At 44.2% G+C, this 24,034-nt stretch overlaps 1 protein-coding gene across 3 annotated transcripts in view; it reads left to right on the forward strand.

Moving 5' to 3' along the window:
* The window catches only part of map4k5 (mitogen-activated protein kinase kinase kinase kinase 5), a 107,947-nt gene that overhangs the window by 69,522 nt on the left and 14,391 nt on the right, over nt 1-24,034 (forward strand). For 2 of the 3 annotated variants that reach the window (XM_090211657.1, XM_090211655.1), the window contains 10 exons: nt 884-959; nt 1,661-1,711; nt 5,657-5,745; nt 9,033-9,074; nt 10,578-10,662; nt 10,751-10,830; nt 15,547-15,607; nt 21,519-21,633; nt 22,304-22,362; nt 23,573-23,676. In XM_090211657.1, the coding sequence (XP_090067783.1) occupies nt 884-959; nt 1,661-1,711; nt 5,657-5,745; nt 9,033-9,074; nt 10,578-10,662; nt 10,751-10,830; nt 15,547-15,607; nt 21,519-21,633; nt 22,304-22,362; nt 23,573-23,676 (762 nt within the window). The remainder of the gene's footprint in view (nt 1-883; nt 960-1,660; nt 1,712-5,656; nt 5,746-9,032; nt 9,075-10,577; nt 10,663-10,750; nt 10,831-15,546; nt 15,608-21,518; nt 21,634-22,303; nt 22,363-23,572; nt 23,677-24,034) is intronic. The other variant, XM_090211656.1, reaches the window with a different exon arrangement.

A 24,034-nucleotide genomic window follows, 5' to 3' on the forward strand; every position in this document is an offset into this window, starting at 1 on the left:
AATCTTTAGGTGCCTTTGGGCAAACTCCAAGCAGGCTGCCATGTCTTTTTACTGAGGAGTGGCTCCCGTCTGGCCACTCTACAATAAGTGCCTGATTGGTGATTTGCTGCGGAGGTGGGACAGCCTTCCAGAAGGACAACCATCTCCACAGAGGAACTCTGGAGCTTTGTCAGAGTGACCATCGGGTTCTTGGTCACCTCCCTGACCAAGGCCCTTCTCCCCCGATTGCTCAGTTTGCCGGGCGGCCATCTCTAGGAAGAGTCTTGGTGGTTCCAAACTTCTTCCATTTAAGAATGATGGAGGCCACTGTGTTCTTGAGAACCTTCAATGCTGCAAAAATGTTTTGGTACCTTTCTCCAGATCAGTGTCTCGGCACAATCCTGTCTCGGAGCTCTATGGACAGTTCCTTCTACCTCGTGGCTTGGTATTTGTTCTGGCATGCGCTGTCAACTGTGGAACCTTATATTGACAGGTGTGTACCTTTTCAAATCATGTCCAATCAATTGAATTTACCACAGGTGGACTCCAATCAAGTTGTAGAAACATCTCAAGGAGGATCAATGGAAACAGGATGCACCTGAGCTCAATTTGAGTCTCATAGCAAATGATCTGAATGTAAATAAGCTATTTCTGGTTTTTTATTTGTAATACATTTGCTAAAATAAAATATAAACTGTTTTCGTTATGGGGTGTTGATTGTTTTGGTATTTAATCCATTTTTAGAATTCATGCTGTAACGTAACAAAATGTGGAATACGTCAAGGGGTCTGAATACTTTCCGAATGCACTATGTGATATTCTGTGTTTTCAGCGATGTTGTGAAGCCTAAAATGCTAAACACATTTCCCCACCTTGAGTTAATGAAGGTCATTTTAATTGTAAGGTGGAGCACCCCTCTCCTGACTACCTGTCAGCCAGCGTTAGTAGTCCTGGTATACTGTCCACAGCCTCGGACCCTGGTGAGTTAAAACACACACACACACACACACATCTTTACACCCGTACCCCTATACTGGTTGAAAATGGCGCATTTTTGTTGTACTAATAAGCGCCTGTATTGGAAACGCAGCGGCTCTCCAGCGTGCTATACATGACTTCAGAGAGGTCTCCGGCTTCACAGAGCTGTATTGGTTTTGACTGACAGGCGTTGTGGACTCCCACTTAATTGGCCAACTTTTTTTTTTTTCCCCCCTCCTGAGTGAAGGGGAAGTGCTGTAAATAAAAGAGGACTCGATGTGTTTTGAAAGATGAGACGTTGAGGATTATAATAAATGTCGCTTTGACGTCATAGAAGCAAACCAAATGTCACATTTCCAAATCTTTTATACTTACGAAATATAGTGGCAAAGTGTATTATCACTGCTCGAGGTACAGTTACAAGATGACACAGCGGCATGCCCTGGGTCATTCTGAATAGAAATAAATGTCCTGTAAATGTCCTGTAAATTTACTGTAAAATCAAGGGTGTCAGATTAGTCAAATACTTTTCCCATAATCTCCAAACTGTTTTATTTTATTTCTTCTGTAAGATAAACATGTATATTTAGCCCTATTCAAATAGATCAATTCCCATATACGTCTAAGAGTTAAATTGATTTAAGGTTAGCGGTACTCTCTCTAAATGAGGAAAAACAAAATCTCTTCTCTCTTCTCTTCCAAGCTATCAGTTATTCAAACAACGTTTTCGTCAGTAATTCAAACATATCCAAAGGTAAGAAGTTGCATCAAACTGTGTTTGTGGTGTACTGTAGATGCATTCACTGGACTGTTTATTAGGTACACCTAATCTAGTGTCCGGATCGGACCTCGCTTTGCCAGCCAGAACAGCCTGAATTTTTCCACAGGGATGTTGGTCCATGCTGAAGCCTGAACTGTGCCAGGACAACATTTCTTCCACACAACAGCCACCAGCCTGTACCGTTGACACCGGGCAGGATGGACTCGTGCTGCTGACGGCATTTCTGAGATACTGGATTCGCCTGGCACGGACGATCATACCACGTTCAGTCTCTTAGGTTACTCGTTTTTCCCCATTCTAACGTTCAATCAAACATTAACTGAATGCATTGATACCTGTCTTCCTGCCACGGTCACGTGACTCGCTGTCTGTAGGAGCGATCCATTGTTGTGTAGGAGGTGGTGTACCTAATAAACAGTCCGGTGTGTGTGTGTAGTTGTATTCACAATAGTGGTTCAATACCCTCAGAGAAAATCCTATATGCTAGATACACTATATACTAAAGTATGTAGGACTTTGCACTTTGCGTGTAAAAAATAGTCTGTCCTGGGTTGCAACACTCACTACTGAGTTCCAAACTGCCTCTGGAAGCAACGTCAACACAAGAACTGTTCTTCAGGAGCTTCATGAAATGGGTTTCCATGGCCGAGCAGCCACACACAAGCCTAAGCTCACCATGCACAATGCCAAGCGTCAGCTGGAGTGGTGTAAAGCTCGCCGCCATTGGATTCTGGAGCAGTGGAAACGTGTTCTCTGGAGTGATGAACCACACTTCAACATCTTGGCAGTCCCACGGACAAATCTGGGTTTGGTGGATGCCAAGGAGAACACTACCCTGCACCATAGCAGTGCCAACTGGAAAGGTTGGTGGAGGAGGAATAATGGTCTGGGGCTGTTTTTCATGGTTCGGGCCCTTAGTTCCAGTGAAGGGAAATCTTAGAGAATTCTGTGCTTTCCATCTTGGTGGCAACAGTTTGGGGAAGGCCCTTTCCTGTTTTAGCATGACAATGCCCCCGTGCACAAAGCGAGGTTCATACAGAAATGGTTTGTCGAGATCGGTGTGGAAGAACTTGACTGGCCTGCACACAGCCCTGACCTCAACCCCCATCGGACACCTTTGGGATGAATTGGAACGCCCACTGCAAGCCAGGCCTAATCGCCCAACAACAGTGCCCAACCTCACTAACTCTCATGGCTGAATAGAAGCAAGTCCCCCGCAGCAATGTTCAAACATCTAGTGAAAAGCTTTCCTTGAAGAGTGGAGGCTGTTATAGCAAGGGGGGGGGGGGGGACCAACTCCATATTAATGCCCATGATTTAGGAATGAGATGTTTGACGAGCAGGTGTCCTCATACTTTTGGTAGTGTATAACCCTCAGAGACTAGCTATAACCCTCCACTTCCCCCTGCTTGCAATGATGCTGATATGCAAATATTTGGGGCCAGGGAGATCCCTTTTGTGGTAGCAAATTCATCAGGGGGCTCCCTTAACTTGAGTGAGATGAAAACAAACAAAAGCCCACCTATTTGCATCGGGGCGAGAGAGAATTTCAGTTTTAAAGCTAATATCCTGCTAATTGTACACATTTTGCCACGAGGCAGAGAAAATGTTGCAGTTTGAAAGCTAATATCCTGCTAATTGTACACATTTTGCCGTGAGGCAGAAAATGTTGCAGTTTGAAAGCTAATATCCTGCTAATTGTACACATTTTGCCACGAGGCAGAGAAAATGTTGCAGTTTGAAAGCTAATATCCTGCTAATTGTACACATTTTGCCACGAGGCAGAGAGAATGTTGCAGTTTGAAAGCTTAAATTACAGTGCATTTCTGTTAGAAAATGTAAATACAAGAACTTGAAAAATGTACAATTGGTGGCGCACTGTGGATACTAATATCCATGTGAGTCTCCCATTCTCCTCCGCAGCTCCTCTCAAGCTCTGTCAGGTTGGATGGGGAGCGTTGCTACACAGCTATTTTCAGGTCTCTTCAGACAGTAGATCTAGCTGGTCATGTTGTCCAGGGTTATGAACATGAATTTCAACCATAATGCAATGCATCACACCCTCTAAACTTATTCCACGGATCCCTTGGCCTAAAACTCTTTAAATCTGTCGGTGTTAGTAATATTTTTTTTTTTTAAATTTTATTACATTCGGAAAGTATTCAGATCCCTTTTTACACATTTTGTTACCTTATTCTAAAATTAGATGAATAAATTAATATAAACACAATACCCCATAATGACAGAGAAAAGAGGTTTTTAGATATTTTTGCAAATGTATACAAAAACAGAAATACTTTTTCATATTTACATAAGTATTCAGACCCTTTGCGATGAGACTCAAATTGAGCTCCGGTGCATCCTGTTTCCATTGATCATCCTTGAGATGTTTCCACAACTTGATTGGCGTCCACCTGTGGTAAATTAAATTGATTACATATGATTTGGAATGCACACACCTGTCTATATAAGGTCACACAGTTGACAGTGCATGTCAGAGCAAAAAATTAAGCCGTGAGGTCAAAGGAACTGTCCATAGAGCTCCGAGACAGGATTTCGTCGAGGGACAGACCTGGGGAAGGGTACCAAAAACGTTCTGCAACATTGAAAGTTCCCAAGAACACAGTGGCCTCCATCATTCTTCAATGGAAGAAGTTTGGAACCACCAAGACTCTTCCTTGAGCTGGCCGCCTGGCCAAACTGAGCAATCGGGGGGGAAGTGCCTTGGTCAGGGAGGTGACCAAGAATCCGATGGTCACTCTGACAGAGCTCCAGAGTTCCTCTGTGGAGATGGGAGAACCTTCCAGAAGGACAACTATCTCTGCAGCACTCCACCAATCAGGCCTTTATGTTAGTGGCCAGACGGAAGCCACTCCTCAGTAAAAGGCACATGACAGCCCACTTGTAGTTTGCCAAAAGGCACCCAAAGACTCTGACCATGAGCAACAAGATTCTCTGTTCTGACGAAACCAAGATTGAACTATTTGGCCTGAATGCTAAGCATCACGGCTCGAGGAATGCTGGCACAATTTGTACAGTGAAGCATGGTGGTGGCAGCATCATGTTGTGGGGTTGTTTTTCAGTGGCAGGGACTGAGAGACTAGTCAGGGCCGAGGGAAAGATGAACAGAGCAAAGTAAAGAGATACTTGATGAAAATCTGCTCCAGAGTTTCACCTTCCAACAGGACAACAACCCTAAGCACACAGCCAAGACAACGCAGGAGTGGTTTCGGGTCAAGTCTCAATGTCCTTGAGTGGCCCAGCCAGAGCCTGGACTTGAATCCCATCGAACATCTCTGAAGAGACCTGAAAATAACTGCTCAGCGACGCTCCCCAGCCAACCTGACAGAGCTTGAGAAGATCTGCAGAGAAGAATGGGAGAAACTCTCCAAATACAGGTGTGCCAAGCTTGTAGCGTCATACCCCAGAAGACTCTAGGCTGTAATCGCTGCCAAAGGTGCTTATTAAACAAAGTACTGAGTAAAGGGTCTGAATACTTATGTAAATGTGATCCGTTTAATTTTTTTATAAATTTGCAGAAAATAGGTTTTTGTGTATAGATTGATCAATTAAAAAATAAATAATAATAATTCATCAATTTAAGAATAAGGCTGCAACATAACAAAATGTGGAAAAGGTCAAAGGGTCTGAATACTTACCGAATGCATTTATTTTTTTATCTCTTGCCACTCACCCCCAGCAGTAGCTCTGCGGAACACCTAAATGACTGAAATATCAAATGTAACCCCCAGCAGTAGCTCTGCGGAACCCCTAAATTACTGAAATATCAAATGTAACCCCCCGCAGTAGCTCTGCGGGACCCCTAAATTATTGAAATATCAAATGTAACCCCCAGCAGTAGCTCTGCGGAACGCCTAAATTACTGAAATATCAAATGTAACTTGTCTCTGTCCCCAGAACTTGAAGACTCTGATGGAGGTGTGAACGGGGACAGTCCCAAGACTCCTCCCAGCCGACCACAGAGGAAGGAGAAGAAAGACTACCCTGTGAGGCTTTTTATCTATGTGATTGTATTTGCTATGTGACTATGTATATGACAGAGCAATCGAAATATGTCACAGTCATATAATCTCAGGTAACATACAGTGGGGCAAAAAGTATTTAGTCAGCCAACAATTGTGCAAGTTCTCCCACTTAAAAAGATGAGGCCTGTAATTTTCATCATAGGTACACTTCAACTAAGACAGACAAAATGAGAAAAATAATCCAGAAAATCACATTGTAGGATTTTTAATGAATTTGCAAATTATGGTGGAAAATAAGTATTTGGTCACCTACAAACAAGCAAGGTTTCTGGCTCTCACAGACCTGTAACTTCTTTTTTAAGAGGCTCCTCTGTCCTCCACTCGTTACCTGTATTAATGGCACCTGTTTGAACTTGTTATCAGTATAAAAGACACCTGTCCACAACCTCAAACAGTCACACTCCAAACTCCACTATTGCCAAGTCCAAAGAGCTGTCAAAGGACACCAGAAACAAAATTGTAGACCTGCACCAGGCTGGAAAGACTGAATCTGCAATAGGTAAGCAGCTTGGTTTGAAGAAATCAACTGTGGGAGCAATTATTAGGAAATGGAAGACATACAAGACCACTGATAATCTCTCTCAATCTGGGAATCCATGCAAGATCTCACCCCGTGGGGTCAAAATGATCACAAGAACGGTGAGCAAAAATCCCAGAACCACACGGGGGGACCTAGTGAATGACCTGCAGAGAGCTGGGACCAAAGTAACAAAGCCTACCATCAGTAACACACTACGCCGCCAGGGACTCAAATCCTGCAGTGCCAGACGTGTCCCCCTGCTTAAGCCAGTACATGTCCAGGCCTGTCTGAAGTTTGCTAGAGAGCATTTGAATGATCCAGAAGAAGATTGTGAGAACGTCATATGGTCAGATGAAACCAAAATATAATTTTTTTGTAAAAATTCAACTCCTCGTGTTTGAAGGACAAAGAATGCTGAGTTGCATCCAAAGAACACCATACCTACTGTGAAGCATGGGGGTGGAAACATCAAGCTTTGGGGCTGTTTTTCTGCAAAGGGACCAGGACGACTGATCCGTGTAAAGGAAAGAATGAATGGGGCCATGTATCGTGAGATTTTGAGTGAAAACCTCCTTCCATCAGCAAGGGCATTGAAGATGAAACGTGGCTGGGTCTTTCAGCATGACAATGATCCCAATGTCACGAACCGGCTCAAAGCCCGTAACAAAGGGAGACGACGTGGAGATAAGGAGTAACAAAATATATATTTATTAACTAAAGCAACTAAGGAAAATATACAATGGTGTGTGTAATCAGTAATCTGTAGTGTAAGTGAGTGTTTTGCATGCATGAATGTGATAATGCAGGGTGTTGAAAGATGCCAAAGCAAACAAACAAACAAAAGGCCACCAAGAACCACAACACAATCTACAAAGGTGTCTGCATGGAGAGAGTCTCCTCCGTGAATGTGGAAGAGGTCTATTTATCCTGGGACACACCTGGCCCAGGTGTTTCCCATGTAGCTGACGACCCTCCCAACTCCGCCCACCGGCATCCTAATAAGGAAACAAGAACAAAGACAGAATACGGCAGACAGAGTGGGAGGGTCGTCACACCCAAACACACCGCCCGGGCAACGAAGGAGTGGCTTCGTAAGAAACATTTCAAGGTCCTGGAGTGGCCTAGCCAGTCTCTAGATCTCAACCCCATAGAAAATCTTTGGAGGGAGTTGAAAGTCCGTGTTGCCCAGCAACAGCCCCAAAACATCACTGCTCTAGAGGAGATCTGCATGGCGGAATGGGCCAAAATACCAGCAACAGTGTGTGAAAACCTTGTGAAGACTTACAGAAAACGTTTGACCCCTGTCATTGCCAACAAAGGGTATATAACAAAGTATTGAGAAACTTTTGTTATTGACCAAATACTTATTTTCCACCATAATTTGCAAATAAATTCATAAAAGATCCTACAATGTGATTTTCTGAATTTTTTTCCCTCATTTTGTCTGTCATAGTTGAAGTGTACCTACGATGAACATTACAGGCCCCTCCCATCTTTTTAAGTGGAAGAACTTGCACAATTGGTGGCTGACTAAATACTTTTTTGCCCCACTGTATGTAGGGAATAGGTTTCCATTTGGGACAGATATATAGGGAATAGGTTTCCATTTGGGACAGATATATAGGGAATAGGTTTCCATTTGGGACAGATATATAGGGAATAGGTTTCCATTTGGGACAGGTATATAGGGAATAGGTTTCCATTTGGGACAGATATATAGGGAATAGGTTTCCATTTGGGACAGGTATATAGGAAATAGGTTTCCATTTGGGACAGATATATATATATATATATAGGGAATAGGTTTCCATTTGGGACAGGTATATAGGGAATAGGTTTCCATTTGGGACAGATATATAGGGAATAGGTTTCCATTTGGGACAGATATATAGGGAATAGGGTTCCATTTGGGACAGATGTATAGGGAATGGGTTTCCATTTGGGACAGGTATATAGGGAATAGGTTTCCATTTGGGACAGGTATATAGGGAATAGGTTTCCATTTGGGACAGATGTATAGGGAATAGGTTTCCATTTGGGACAGATGTATAGGGAATAGGTTTCCATTTGGGACAGGTATATAGGGAATAGGTTTCCATTTGGGACAGATATATAGGGAATAGGTTTCCATTTGGGACAGGTATGTAGGGAATGGGTTTGGGACCGAGCCCGACTGTCCCCCCCACAGTGCTGAGGTTAGAGACAGTAGTTGGGTTTATAAAGCATTAAACACACCGAATATCTGACTGCTGACAGGTGCTTCTCTCTTGCTAGAATAAAAGTGGTACCCTACTGCGTGCCGACCCGGTAGAGCCGAACCTACATATTTTTACTTGTAGTATCGCAATGCTCGTCAGCGACCAACAACTTCAATCGAAGAGCACGAGCCCCTTACGTAGGGGAGCCAACGGGTGTGACAACAACAACAAAAAACATTAAATGTCATGAACCAGTCTCACTCCATATGCAATGTAGGCTACGGTAGCTAGCTAAGCGTACCGACACAACACTCAATACTTCCTCCACGCTAGCTAACCGTTGTATTGACATAACTAAATCACAATGGATTTTAATCACAACTTGCTTAAAAACAAGAAAAGGTTGCTTGAAGTCAACAGATTACCATTTTAAAACGGTGCTTGGCAAACCGGCTCGGATCAAAAATAACAGTTGTTGTTTTCTTCGTATGTCCTCCAGTCTGATGTGTGGTTCATTTGTTTCTCCTCAGAAGCCAGCGATCAACGGCCTGCCACCCACTCCTAAAGTCCTGGTGAGTGACCCACGTGGACGAGTTTCTCTGCGTCTCAAATGACACCCCTATTCCCTTTATCAGTGCACTACTTTTGACAAGAGCCCTATGCAGTACGACACTATATAGGGAATAGGGGGGCATTTTGGAACACAGACTTGCTGTCGTCCCTAGATCAAATTGTATTTTGTCACATACACGTGGTTAGCAGATGTTATTGGTCACATACACATGGTTAACAGATGTTATTGGTCACATACACGTGGTTAGCAGATGTTATTGGTCACATACACATGGTTAGCAGATGTTATTGGTCACATACACATGGTTAACAGATGTTATTGGTCACATACACATGGTTAACAGATGTTATTGGTCACATACACGTGGTTAGCAGATGTTATTGGTCACATACACATGGTTAGCAGATGTTATTGGTCACATACACATGGTTAACAGATGTTATTGGTCACATACACATGGTTAACAGATGTTATTGGTCACATACACATGGTTAACAGATGTTATTGGTCACATACACATGGTTAACAGATGTTATTGGTCACATACACATGGTTAGCAGATGTTATTGCGAGTGTAGCGAAATGCTTGTGCTTCTAGTTCCATCAGTGCAGTAATATCTAACAATTCCACAACAACTACCTAATACACACAAATCTAGGTAAAGGGATGGAATAAGAATATGTAAATATAAATATATGGATGAGCAATGACTGACCGGCATAGAGGAGATGCAATAGATGGTATAAAATACAGTATATACATCTGGGATGAGTAACGCAAGATATGTAAACATCATTATAAAAGTGGGGTTAATGAAGTGGCCAGGGATCCATTTGTTAGTGTCCAATGATTCCATGTCTGTCTGTAGGCAGCAGCCTCTCTGTGTTAGTGGTGGCTGTTTAACAGTCTGATGGCCTTGAGATAGAAGCTGTTTTTTCAGTCTCTCGGTCCCAGCTTTGATGCACCTGTACTGACCTCGACTTCTGGATGATAGCGGGGTGAACAGGCAGTGGCTCGGGTGGTTGTTGTCCTTGATTATTTGTATTTATTTAGCTCCATTGTACCCCCAGCAGAACACATTCCTTCCTGGTGGATGGGTTAAACTATGTCTGATGTATTGATATGATGATTGATGTAGTCTGTGGTTCGACTGAACCGACTCCAACTGTGCAGCTGGTCGTCTCTGCTTGCTGGTCGTCTCTGGTTGCTGGTCGTCTCTGGTTGCTGGTCGTCTCTGGTCAGAATGTCGTCTGTGGTTGCTCTGGTCAGAATGTCGTCTGTGGTCAGAATGACGTCTGTGGTCAGAATGTCGCCTGTGGTTGCTCTGGTCAGAATGTCGTCTGTGGTTACTCTGGTCAGAATGTCGTCTCTGGTCAGAATGTCATCTGTGGTTACTCTGGTCAGAATGTCGTCTGTGGTTACCATCTTCCAGACCAACTTTGGGTGGTGAACTCTCTCTGATCCCCAGTTTTGTTGATATTTGTGTCATCACTACTCTAGATGGGAGCCTGTTTCTCCAAGGTGTTTGATGGCTGTCCACTGAAAATCAACTGTGCCACATCGTGGATACACCCAGATACCAAAGGTAACACACACACACACACACACACACACACACGTGTTAGAGTGAATATGTGTCACAGACAATTCAATATGTTTCTACTGTTTTCCAGACCAATACCTTATATTTGGGACGGAGGATGGGATCTATACCCTCAACCTGAATGAGCTGCATGAAGCCACCATGGAACAGGTGGGTTAACATGTCGGGGATAACTTCGCTTTTACACTAATAAAACCCACTGTGTCTTGTAAACATATAGGACCAAACTGATAACACATATCTGTAGTCTTTAATACGGTGGTAGGCACAGCACTAAGAAATATTAGGGAAGGAACGATTCACCCGATACGCATCGGTCCCCGATTCCTAATGTGTAAGATACAAGTGTGTTCCCAAAGCCGATCCAAATGTAGCGTGCGTCGGTCAGAAAATGTTTTGAAACCGTTAGGAATCGCCGGTTCACTAAAAAAGTTTAGCTGGTTTGACATACCTTCAGAAGTCACCTCATCTCTTGTGATAACCGATGAGTCTTCTCCGTCAGTGTGCTAACTGCATGTAACGGTGTTGACAGTCGTTGATCTACAAATCATTTTTGCGTGCAGGACAAAACTGTACAAAAAAGTAAAAGTCTGCAAACAAGCGAACACCGGCCACGAACGATGTGTTTACAATAACGCGTTGGTAATAAGGCATTATTTGTTAGACCGGATGGGGGGAAAAGTCTGTGTGAGCATTTGAAGTCATTTGAAATTCCAATTTAAAAATGTTTCTCGTTGCTTTTCATCTTCCTGCTCCATTTTTTTTTTTTAGTGATATAGAACTGATCATCACCCTGAGGGACGATACATATAAATAAATCTTACGAATCGTGGCGGCTGCTTGCAGTTGCGAGGCTCAATCTCCTGAGACTTGTTGAACAGATAGTCAGAGAACTCCTTCTCACCCAGACTGCCCATCGGGTTCAGGTTCTCTCTTGACAAAACCCCGGGCGATGTCAGTAGCCTTGTCAAACGGCGCGCTGTGCCCCAGCTTTGCGGCGCTGACCAACGCGAGGTGGACTTGCCTCTTCCTGGTCTTGACCATCTGCACGCCACCTTTAGCATTGACATTGTAAAATTGATTGCGTGATATTAGGCTTCATTAGTTGGGGTGACAACCTACACTACCGTTTGGGGTCACTTAGAAATAATTTACAACATTAACAATGTCTACACTGTATTGCTGATCAATTTGATGTTATTTTTGTAGACAAAAAAAAAAAAAGATTTTTCTTTCAAAAACAAGGACATTTCTAAGTGACCCCAAACTTTTGAACGGTAGTGTATATTTTACGGCAGTGTGTATTTTACGGTAGTGTGTGTTTTACGGTAATGTGTGTTTTACGGTAGTGTGTGTTTTACGGTAGTGTGTATTTTACGGCAGTGTGTATTTTACGGTAGTGTGTGTTTTACGGTAGTGTGTGTTTTTACGGTAGTGTGTATTTTACGGTAGTGTGTGTTTTTACGGTAGTGTGTATTTTACGGTAGTGTGTGTTTTACGGTAATGTGTGTTTTACGGTAGTGTGTGTTTTACGGTAGTGTGTATTTTACGGCAGTGTGTATTTTACGGTAGTGTGTGTTTTACGGTAGTGTGTATTTTACGGTAGTGTGTATTTTACGGTAGTGTGTATTTTACGGTAGTGTGTATTTTACGGTAGTGTATATTTTACGGTAATATATAATAATTAGGTTATAGCGTTGCAGCAGTGGTGGAAAATACTTCAGTAAAAATACTTTAAAGTACTACTTCAGTAGTTTTTTGGGGTATCTGTACCTCACTATTTATATTTTTGCCAACTTTTACTTTTACTTCACCCCTTTCCTAAAGAAAATGAATGTACTTTTTATTCCGTACATTTTCCCTGACACCCAAAAGTACTCGTTACATTTGACACGAAAATGGTCCAATTCAAGAGAACAACCCTGGTCATCCCTACTGCCTCTTATCTGAAGGACTCACTAAACACAAATGCTTCATTTGTAAATTATGTTGGTGTGCCCCTGGCTATCTGTCAATTATTATTTTTTAAATATACAAAAAATTGTACCGTCTGGTTTGCTTAATATAAGGAATTTGAAATGGTTTATATTTTTACTTTTGATACTTAAGTATATTTGAGATATTCCATTTACTTTTGATACTTATATTTAAAACCAAATACTTTTAGACTTTTACTCAAGTAGTATTTTACTGGGTGCCTTTCATTTGAGTCATTTCTATTAAGGGATCTTTAAGGGATCTTTAAGGGATCTTTAAGGGATCTTTAAGGGATCTTTAAGGGATCTTTAGGGGATCTTTAAGGGATCTTTAAGGGCTCTTTAAGGGCTCTTTAAGGGATCTTTAAGGGATCTTTAAGGGATCTTTAAGGGATCTTTAAGGGATCTTTAAGGGATCTTTCAGGGATCTTTAAGGGATCTTTCAGGGATCTTTCAGGGATCTTTAAGGGATCTTTCAGGGATCTTTAAGGGATCTTTAAGGGATCTTTAAGGGATCTTTAAGGGATCTTTAAGGGATCTTTAGGGGATCTTTAAGGGATCTTTAAGGGATCTTTAAGGGATCTTTTTTGAAACTGTTGTACTTTTCCCACCACTGTGTTGCAGTTCTTGACCGGTGCGCCTGGCACCTACTACCGTAACCCCGTTCAAAGGCACTTCAATATTTTGTCTTGCCCATTCACCCTCTGAATGGCACACATTCACAATTGTTTAAAAAAATGATTATTTAATTAACCTGTCACCTCCCCTTCATCTACACTGATTGAAGTGGATTTAACTAGTGACATAAATAAGGGATCATAGCGTTCACCTGGATTCACCTGTCAGTCTGTCATGGAAAGAGCAGGTGTTCCTAATGTTTTCTATACTCTGTATTATATATGGTCATTTTTAGATATACAGTGGGGAGAACAAGTATTTGATACACTGCCGATTTTGCAGGTTTTCCTACTTACAAAGCATGTGTAATTTTTTATCATAGGTACACTTCGACTGTGAGAGACGGAATCTAAAACAAAAATACTGAAAATCACATTGTATGATTTTTAAGTAATTCATTATCATTTTATTGCATGACATAAGTATTTGATTACCACCTACCAACCAGTAAGAATTCCGGCTCTCACAGACCTGTTAGTTTTTCTTTAAGAAGCCCTCCTGTTCTCCACTGTATTAACTGCAACTGTTTGAACTCATTACCTGTATAAAAGACACCTGTCCACACACTCAATCTAACAGACTCCAACCTCTCCACAATGGCCAAGACCAGAGAGCTGTGTTAGGACATCAGGGATAAAATTGTAGACCTGCACAAGGCTGGGATGGGCTATAGGACAATAGGCAAGCAGCTTGGTGAGAAGGCGGCAACTGTTGGCTCAATTATTATAAAGTGGAAGAAGTTCAAGATGATGGTCAATCACCCTCGGTCTTGGGCTCCATGCAAGATCTCACCTCGTGGGGCATCAATGATCATGAGGAAGGTGAGGGATCAGCCCAGAACTACACGGCAGGACCTGGTTAATGACCTGAAGAGAGCTGGGACCACAGTCTCAAAGAAAACCATTAGTAACACACTACGCCGTCATGGATTAAAATCCTGCAGCGCACGCAAGGTCCCCCTGCTCAAGCCAGTGCATGTCCAGGCCCATCTGAAGTTTGCCGATGACCATCTGGATGATCCAGAGGAATGGAAGAAGGTTATGTGGTCTGATGAGACAAATATAGGTATTTTTGGTCTAAACTCCACTCTCCGTGTTTGGAGGAAGAAGAAGGATGAGTACAACCCCAAGAACACCATCCCAACCGTGAAACATGGAGGTGGAAACATCATTCTTTGGGGATGCTTTTCTGCAAAGGGGATAGGACGACTGCACTGTATTGAGGGGAGGATGGATGGGGCCATGTATCGCGAGATCTTGGCCAACGACCTCCTTCCCTCAGTAAGAGCATTGAAGATGGGTCGTGGCTGGGTCTTCCAGCATAACAATGACCCGAAACACACAGCCAGGGCAACTAAGTGGCTCCGTAAGAAGCATCTCAAGGTCCTGGAATGGCCTAGCCAGTCTCCAGACCTGCACCCAATAGAAAATCTTTGGAGGGAGCTGAAAGTCCGTATTGCCCAGCGACAGCCCCGAAACTTGAAGGATCTGGAGAAGGTCTGTATGGAGGAGTGGGCCAAAATCCCTACTGCAGTGTGTGCAAACCTGGTCAAGAACCACAGGAAACATATGATCTCTGTAATTGCAAACAAAGTTTTCTGTACCAAATATTAAGTTCTGCTTTTCTGATGTATCAAATACTTATGTCATGCAATAAAATGCAAATGAATTACTGTTTTAGATTCCGTCTCTCACAGTTGAAGTGTGCCGATTTGATAAAAATTACAGACCTCTACATGCTTTGTAAGTAGGAAAGCCTGCAAAATCGGCAGTGTATCAAGTACTTGTTCTCCCCACTGTACAGGGTAAAAGTTTATAATTTCATAACGAGGACAGCGATTACTTTTGGTGAGGCACACTGTATGGCCGAAGGGAAGATCACTCTGTACAGAAAACTTGTCAAAACCATTTGATTTGGAGATGGGAGGTGAAAGACCAAAGTTTTGCTATATATTCATTGGCTATGGTCATAGCTGTTTTGTAAATTACGTTTCAAACTAAATTGTGTCGTTCCTGTATCGTATCGGAGCTAGATACGAATCCGAAAGATGCCCCATCCTTAATAAATATAGCTATAAACATGGCTACACTCATTTTGACCTCTTAGTTACTGTAGATCTGAATCCGTGAAATAGTGTGCTGTCTACTGCCGACTTGTTCTATTTCAACGGTGAGTATTGAATGTCCTTTATTGTGTTCTGTTTCCCTTCTAGCTGTTCCCCAGGAAGTGTACCTGGCTCTACATCATCAACAACAACCTGATGTCTCTGTCAGGTGAGTCAGTAGGACAGATACAGGTATCAACAACAACCTGATGTCTCTGTCAGGTGAGTCAGTAGGACAGATACAGGTATCAACAACAACCTGATGTCTCTGTCAGGTGAGTCAGTAGGACAGATACAGGTATCAACAACAACCTGCTGTCTCGGTCAGGGGAGTCAGTAGGACAGATACAGGTATCAACAACAACCTGCTGTCTCGGTCAGGGGAGTCAGTAGGACAGATACAGGTATCAACAACAACCTGCTGTCTCGGTCAGGGGAGTCAGTAGGACAGATACAGGTATCAACAACAACCTGCTGTCTCGGTCAGGGGAGTCAGTAGGACGGGTATCAACAACAACCTGCTGTACTGCAGTCTTGAGAGGCGGTATCAATCACAGCCAGCTGCTGGACATGATAACCAGCTGCTGGCCATGATAACCAGCTGCTGGACATGATAACCAGCTGCTGGACATGATAACCAGCTGCTGGACATGATAACCAGCTGCTGGACATGGTGCCATGATAACCTGCAGCTTTGTTTTGCTGTTATCTGACTGGAAATACCATTACCTCATAACTATTCCACAGGAACAATGCCATTACCTGGCATCTACACACCATACTGTAAATACAATCACCTCATAGCTATCTATAGACGCAGAAGTAGCAGGATGTTTAGAAGCTTTTGGATTAAAACCCCTTTATAAGAAGTGCTTGACTGCATATTATTGTGAGTCCTGTCTTTTATGGCCTACTGCTGTGTGGAATAAATATGGCCTTTTATATATTGACCAGTGGTTGTGAAGACTCCTGGTTGCTGTAGAAATGTAGATAGTTTGGGCCGATGATACACCTCATGACCAAAAGTATGTGGACACCTACTCGTCTTAACATCTCATTCCAAAATCGTGGCCATTTTAATATGGAGTTGGTCCCCCCCTTTGCTGCAAAAACAGCCTCCAATTGTCTGGGAAGACTTTCCAATAAGATGTTGAGACATTGCTGCGGGGACTTGCTTCCATTCAGCCGCAAGAGCATTAGTGAGGTCATGCACTGATGTTTGGGAGATTAGGCCTGGTTCCTATTCATCCCAAAGGTGTTCGATGGGGTTGAGGTCAGGGTTCTGTGCAGGCCAGTTAAGTTCCTCCACACCGATCTCAACAAACCATTTCTGTATGGACCTCGCTTTATGCACGGGGACATTGTCATGCTGAAACTGGAAAGGGCCTTCCCCAAACTGTTGCTAGAAAGTTGGATGTACAGATTCATCTAGAATGTCATTGTATACTGTAGCATTAAGATTTCCCTTCACTGGAACTAAGGGGCCTTGCCCAAACCATGGAAAACAGGACAGATACAGACCGTTAATTCCCCCCCCACCAAACTTGACAGTTGGCACTGCATTGGGCCAGGTACCATTCTCCTGGCATCCGCCATACCCAGATTCATTCGTTGGTCGGACTGCCAGATGTAGAAGCGTGATATATCACCCCAGAGAACGCGTTTCCACTGCTTAAGAGTCCAAATGGCGGCGAGCTTTACACAATTCCAGCCGACACTTGGCATTGCACATGGTTATCTTAGGCTTGTGTGCGGCTGCTCGGCCATGGAAACCCATTTCATGAAGCTCCTGACAAACAGTTTTTGTGCTGACGTTTCTTCCAGAGGCAGTTTGGAACACGGTAGTGAGTGTTGCAACCGAGGACAGATGATATGTTTACGCGCTTCAGCATTCGGCGGGCCCGTTCTGAGAGCTTGTGTGGCCTACCACTTCACGGCTGAGCCGTTGTTGCTCCCTAGACGTTTCCACTTCACAATAACATCACTTACAGTTGACCGGGAGGGCAGATCTAGCAGGGTAGAAATTTGATGAACTGACTTGTTGGAAAGGAATGTCACTGAGCTCTTCAGTAAGGCTATTCTACTGCCAATGTTTGTCTGTGGAGATTGCATGGCTGTGTGCTCGATTTTATACACCTGTCAGCAACGATTGTGGCTGAAATGGCCGAATCCACTAATTTAAAGGGGTGACCACATACTCTTGTGTATATATAGTGCAAGACATGAAAGTAGAGTTGAACCACTTTCTCTGAGAAAGACTCATTGTAGTTAGTTTATGCATGTCCCAATGTACAGTTGATGTCGGAGGTTTACATACACTTAGGTTGGAGTCATTAAAACTCGTTTTTCAACCATGCCCTGACCTCAATCCTATAGAAAATGTGTGGGCAGAACTGAACAAATGTGTGCGAGCAAGGAGGCCCACCAGCCTGACTCAGTTACACCAGCTCTGTCAGGTGGAATGGGCCAAAATTCACCCAACTTATTGTGGGAAGCTTGTGGAAGACTACCCAAAATGTTTAACCCAAGTTAAGCAGTTTAAAGGCAATGCTACCAAATACTAATTGAGTGTATGTAAACTTCTGACCCACTGGGAATGTGATGAAAGAAATAAAAGCTGATTCTCTCTACTATTATTCTGACATTTCACATTCTTAAAATAAAGTGGTGATCCTAACTGACCAAAGACAGGGAATCTTTACTAGGATTAAATGTCAGGAATTGTGAAAAACTGAGTTTAAATGTATTTGGCTAAGGTGTATGTAAACTTCCGACTTCAACTGTATAGCTCATCTGTACTAGAGGTCTTCACGCTTCCACCTGTACCCGAGACCCGATCCGGTACCCGAGCAGGTCCGGATACAGAATTGTAAATAATATCACTGGTCTGGATCGGATCTGTTTCTCATGGGGTATGTGTAATTTATGACGCTACTCTTGCGTTTCACGAGGGTGGCACGTGTAACGTTTTCTTGATCAATCATAAGTCAGACTACAGTCATAGAGCCTCCGTGTGGGGCAAAAGTTAGGAGATATCTAATCAATGGACGATGGAATTAAAAGTTAGGCTTCAACGACCAAGAGCCAACAGGTAGACTGCTACTTTATATTCCGAATGGAGTCGTTGTTTGTAACTGTGTAGGACCAGAAAGTACATGCAACCTCAATTAGCCTAGCTAGCTAGTTAGCTTAACTAGCTTCTCCCAGTTTGATCCAGGCAAGACAGGTACTACGTAATCATATTGCGTGATAAATAACCTAGCTATGGAAGCTATAGCGTAAGTCGGCTCTGTTGCTGTCTCTCCCTCCCTCCCCTGTTCCTCGTGTCACTTGCTCACACTCACAGTAGCTTAAACACACAGCACGACCCCAGCTTCACCACTTTCTACTTCCTCCCATCTTACAGCACGACCCCAGCTTCACCACTTTCTACTTCCTCCCATCTCGCAGCACGACCCCAGCTTCACCACGTTCTACTTCCTCCCATCTCACAGCACGACCCCAGCTTCACCACGTTCTACTTCCTCCCATCTCACAGCACGACCCCAGCTTCACCACGTTCTACTTCCTCCCATCTCACAGCACGACCCCAGCTTCACCACGTTCTATTTCCTCCCATCTCACAGCACGACCCCAGCTTCACCACGTTCTACTTCCTCCCATCTCACAGCACGACCCCAGCTTCACCACGTTCTACTTCCTCCCATCTCACAGCACGACCCCAGCTTCACCATGTTCTACTTCCTCCCATCTCACAGCACGACCCCAGCTTCACCACGTTCTACTTCCTCCCATCTCACAGCACGACCCCAGCTTCACCACGTTCTACTTCCTCCCATCTCACAGCACGACCCCAGCTTCACCACGTTCTATTTCCTCCCATCTCACAGCACGACCCCAGCTTCACCACGTTCTACTTCCTCCCATCTCACAGCACGACCCCAGCTTCACCACGTTCTACTTCCTCCCATCTCACAGCACGACCCCAGCTTCACCACGTTCTACTTCCTCCCATCTCACAGCACGACCCCAGCTTCACCACGTTCTACTTCCTCCCATCTCACATTATCAGCTCCGGTGAAATAAAGTAGCCTAAAAAAAATTGACTTTTCTGCTGCTTCCCTCACAAATCTCTTTCACATCCGACCAGGTCTATACTGGAACGGACCCTCGTTGTCCGTTGGGAACAGGGTTTCTATATAAAAACATTTATAGTAATTATGCATATTGGGTCTGGAGGGAAAGCCCCAGGTTAATTTATTTTATTGTCCCGTGAAGACCTCTAATCTGTACCATGTGTGCTATATCTGTGTTTTAACCGCTGTTGAATGTCTCTACATGCCGCTCTGTTGTAAGAAAGTGAAAGTAAGCGTTTCTTTCTTATTGCAAATTACTACTGGGTAAACTTAACTGTACTGTTGTGTGTCCTACCATAACGTTTTTAAAGTAGGCCTCGGCTCAGAGTAAATGTAATCTGATTTCTTGTCCTCTCTTCCTCTTGGTCTCTCCTTTCTCACCTCTCCTCTGCTCTCTTCTCTGATCTGGCTTGATTTTGGTATTCTACTAACCGGCTTCATCAGAAGGTAATCACCATCATCGTCACAGTTACAACCCTGTATTGTATTTTACCCATAACTAGAGTTGCAAAATTACATTAAGTTTCAAAAAATTCTGGCCTCCTGAGTGGCGCAGCATTCTGAGGCATCGCAGTGCTGAGGCGCCACTACAGCCTGGGGTTCGATCCCACCGTCTGGGTTAGGGGAGGGTTTGACCTGCGGGGTTTTCCTTGGCTTATCACGCTCTAGCGACTCCTTGTGGAAAGCCAGGCATCTGCAAGCTGACTTCGGTCGTCAGTCAAATGGTGTTTCCACCTTCACATTGCCCCAGCAACTTCCCAGGTTAAATGAGTCGTGTGTTAAGAAGCAGCAGGTTCATCTTTCGGAGGACGCATGTCTCGACCTTCGCCTCTCTTTCTCTCTCTCTCTCTCTCTCTTTCTCCCTCTCTCATCTCTCTTCTCTCTCCTCTCTTTTCTCTGTCTCTCTCTGTGTCTCTGTCTCTCTCTCTCTCTCGCAACTGTTGGGGAGTTGCAGTGACGAGACAAGGATATCACAAAAATGGTGTAAAAATTACAAAGAAAAATAACCCCCAAAAAATGTACATTTGTCAAAATTCCCATGTTTTCCAGAAATCCCAGTTAGGAGATTCCTGGGATTAGAATGGGATAAACAGGAAGTCCAGGAATCCTCCAACTAGGATATTTTGGAAAAGTTACAAATTGTTGTAACCCTTTACCCCTATCGAAACACCAAGCTAGCTCCCGTCTAGCCCTGTATGTTAAGATTAAAGTGCATGTAATTTCCCGCTGGCTCTTTAAAACTAATTTTCTGTTGGTGATGAATACATAAATAGCATGTTTCTGCCGTATATCCTCTTTCCATCCTTCAATCCATCTTAGTGTTGTCTTTGGTTTGTTCTACTATAACGGGATGTCGTAAAACACTGTAAGAGATGTCTGTGGACACCATGTCTGTGATCCCAGGAAGGACACTATGTCTGTGACCCCAGGAAGGACACTGTGTCTGTGACCCCAGGAAGGACACTGTGTCTGTGACCCCAGGAAGGACACTGAGTCTGTGACCCCAGGAAGGACACTGTGTCTGTGACCCCAGGAAGGACACTGTGTCTGTGACCCCAGGAAGGACACTGTGTCTGTGACCTAAATGGCACATTATTTCTCATATAGTGCACTACTTCTGACCAGAGCCCTGTAGAGAATAGGGTGCCATTTGGGACAAAGTAGTGCACTATATAGAGAATAGGGTTCCATTTGGGATGAAGTAGTGCACTATATAGGGAATAGGGTGCCATTTGGGCCCAAGTAGTGCACTATATAGAGAATAGGGTTCCTTTTGGGATGAAGTAGTGCACTATATAGGGAATAGGGTGCCATTTGGGCCCAAGTAGTGCACTATATAGAGAATAGGGTTCCTTTTGGGATGAAGTAGTGCACTATATAGGGAATAGGGTGCCATTTGGTGTCTTACAATGTGATGCTAACTTGTTTCATATGTAATCACAGGAAAGACCTTCCAGCTGTACTCTCACAACCTGATTGGGCTGTTTGAGCAGCTGAAGAAACCTGGCCTCGCCTCTCAGTTCCAGACACACCGCTTCCCAGACAAGATCTTACCTAGGTGAGACACGCACACACTACATCCTCTAACTCACTTGTTTTAATTGATCCCCGACGAGAGAGAGGGACCTATTCTATTGGTTCCCCGGTGAGAGGGAGGGACCTATTCTATTGGTTCCCCGGTGAGAGAGAGGGACATGAGAGGGACCTATTCTATTGGTTCCCCGGTGAGAGAGAGGAACCTATTCTATTGGTTCCCCGGTGAGAGAGAGAGAGACCTATTCTATTGGTTCCCCGGTGAGAGAGAGAGAGAGAGAGACCTATTCTATTGGTTCCCCGGTGAGAGAGAGGGACCTATTCTATTGGATCCCCTGTAAGAGAGAGGGACCTATTCTATTGGTTCCCCGGTGAGAGAGACCTATTCTATTGGTTCCCCGGTGAGAGAGAGAGAGACCTATTCTATTGGATCCCCGGTGAGAGAGACCTATTCTATTGGATCCCCGGTGAGAGGGAGGGACCTATTCTCTTCACCTTACAGATCACCACTAAAAGTATAGAAATAATAATACGATCATGAGCCTACAGTCAAATTGTTGTGGTCTGGGGGGGGATGTTCCCTCTCTAGTCATTCTATTTCTACAGTCACCCACACCACTCTCCAATCACCACTCTCCAATCACCATATGAGACTGTGTGTTGATCCTGACTGACTGGCTGTTTTCTCTCTGCAGGAGGTTTGCCTTGACCACCAAGATCCCGGACACAAAGGGCTGTCACAAGTGCTGCATTGGTACGTTTACTATACGAGAGCAGCTGTACCCCCTCAGCCACTGTCTAGTTCCTAGAGCAGCTGTTCCCCCTCAACCACTGTCTAGTTCCTAGAGCAGCTGTACCCCCTCAGCCACTGTCTAGTTCCTAGAGCAGCTGTACCCCCTCAGCCACTGTCTAGTTCCTAGAGCAGCTGTACCCCCTCAGCCACTGTCTAGTTCCTAGAGCAGCTGTACCCCCTCAGCCACTGTCTAGTTCCTAGAGCAGCTGTACCCCCTCAGCCACTGTCTAGTTCCTAGAGCAGCTGTACCCCCTCAGCCACTGTCTAGTTCCTAGAGCAGCTGTTCCCCCTCAACCACTGTCTAGTTCCTAGAGCAGCTGTACCCCCTCAGCCACTGTCTAGTTCCTAGAGCAGCTGTACCCCCTCAACCACTGTCTAGTTCCTAGAGCAGCTGTACCCCCTCAGCCACTGTCTAGTTCCTAGAGCAGCTGTACCCCCTCAGCCACTGTCTAGTTCCTAGAGCAGCTGTACCCCCTCAACCACTGTCTAGTTCCTAGAGCAGCTGTACCCCCTCAACCACTGTCTAGTTCCTAGAGCAGCTGTACCCCCTCAACCACTGTCTAGTTCCTAGAGAAGCTGTACCCCCTCAACCACTGTCTAGTTCCTAGAGCAGCTGTACCCCCTCAACCACTGTCTAGTTCCTAGAGCAACTCTACCCCCTCAACCACTGTCTAGTTCCTAGAGGATCTGTACCCCCTCAACCACTGTCTAGTTCCTAGAGCAGCTGTACCCCCTCAACCACTGTCTAGTTCCTAGAGCAACTCTACCCCCTCAACCACTGTCTAGTTCCTAGAGCAGCTGTACCCCCTCAACCACTGTCTAGTTCCTAGAGCAGCTGTACCCCCTCAACCACTGTCTAGTTCCTAGAGCAGCTGTACCCCCTCAACCACTGTCTAGTTCCTAGAGCAGCTGTACCCCCTCAGCCACTGTCTAGTTCCTAGAGCAGCTGTTCCCCCTCAAACACTTGTTCTTGTTGCCTGTGGTCAGTTTAGACTAGATAAGAAACTCCCCGTCTTAACAGTGAGAGAAGCCATGCTGTTATCTCTCCTGTCCTTTGACCTACCTTGTCCTTTTGTCTTTTATAATAATAGTGGCAAGAATCCCTTTGGAATTATTATGAATTATTATTAGTTATTATTAATTATTATCACATCTCTCTCTCCTCTCACAGTGAGGAACCCCTACACGGGCCATAAGTACCTGTGTGGAGCGCTGCAGTCTGGGATAGTCCTGCTACAGTGGTACGAGCCCATGCAGAGGTTCATGCTCATCAAGGTCAGTCCCTCATCTAGTCTGACCCTCATCTAGTCTGTAGTCGAATGGCTCCACCTGTAGTCGAATGGCCACTCCTGTAGTCGAATGGCCCCACCTGTAGCTAGATTCTAGCCCTTCGGCAGGGACGCAAGGTTTTGGAATGTCCAGATAGAAATATGCTATGTAGAACAAACACGCCTCTGACATGTTGAATAAGGAATAACATTGGCTCTGTTCATGGAATTTCTATTTTGCAATGTGGCCCTGGTAACATTACCAGGGCCACATTGCAACATTACTAGCCTACATGCAAACATTTGGTGGCACAGAAAGTAAGGCAAAGTAAATAATGTATTGACTAAATTCCTCTTGCCTCTAC

This window comes from Oncorhynchus mykiss, chromosome 19 (assembly GCF_057628025.1).
Source record: "Oncorhynchus mykiss isolate SJ-2025 chromosome 19, ASM5762802v1, whole genome shotgun sequence".
Lineage (NCBI taxonomy): Eukaryota > Metazoa > Chordata > Actinopteri > Salmoniformes > Salmonidae > Oncorhynchus > Oncorhynchus mykiss.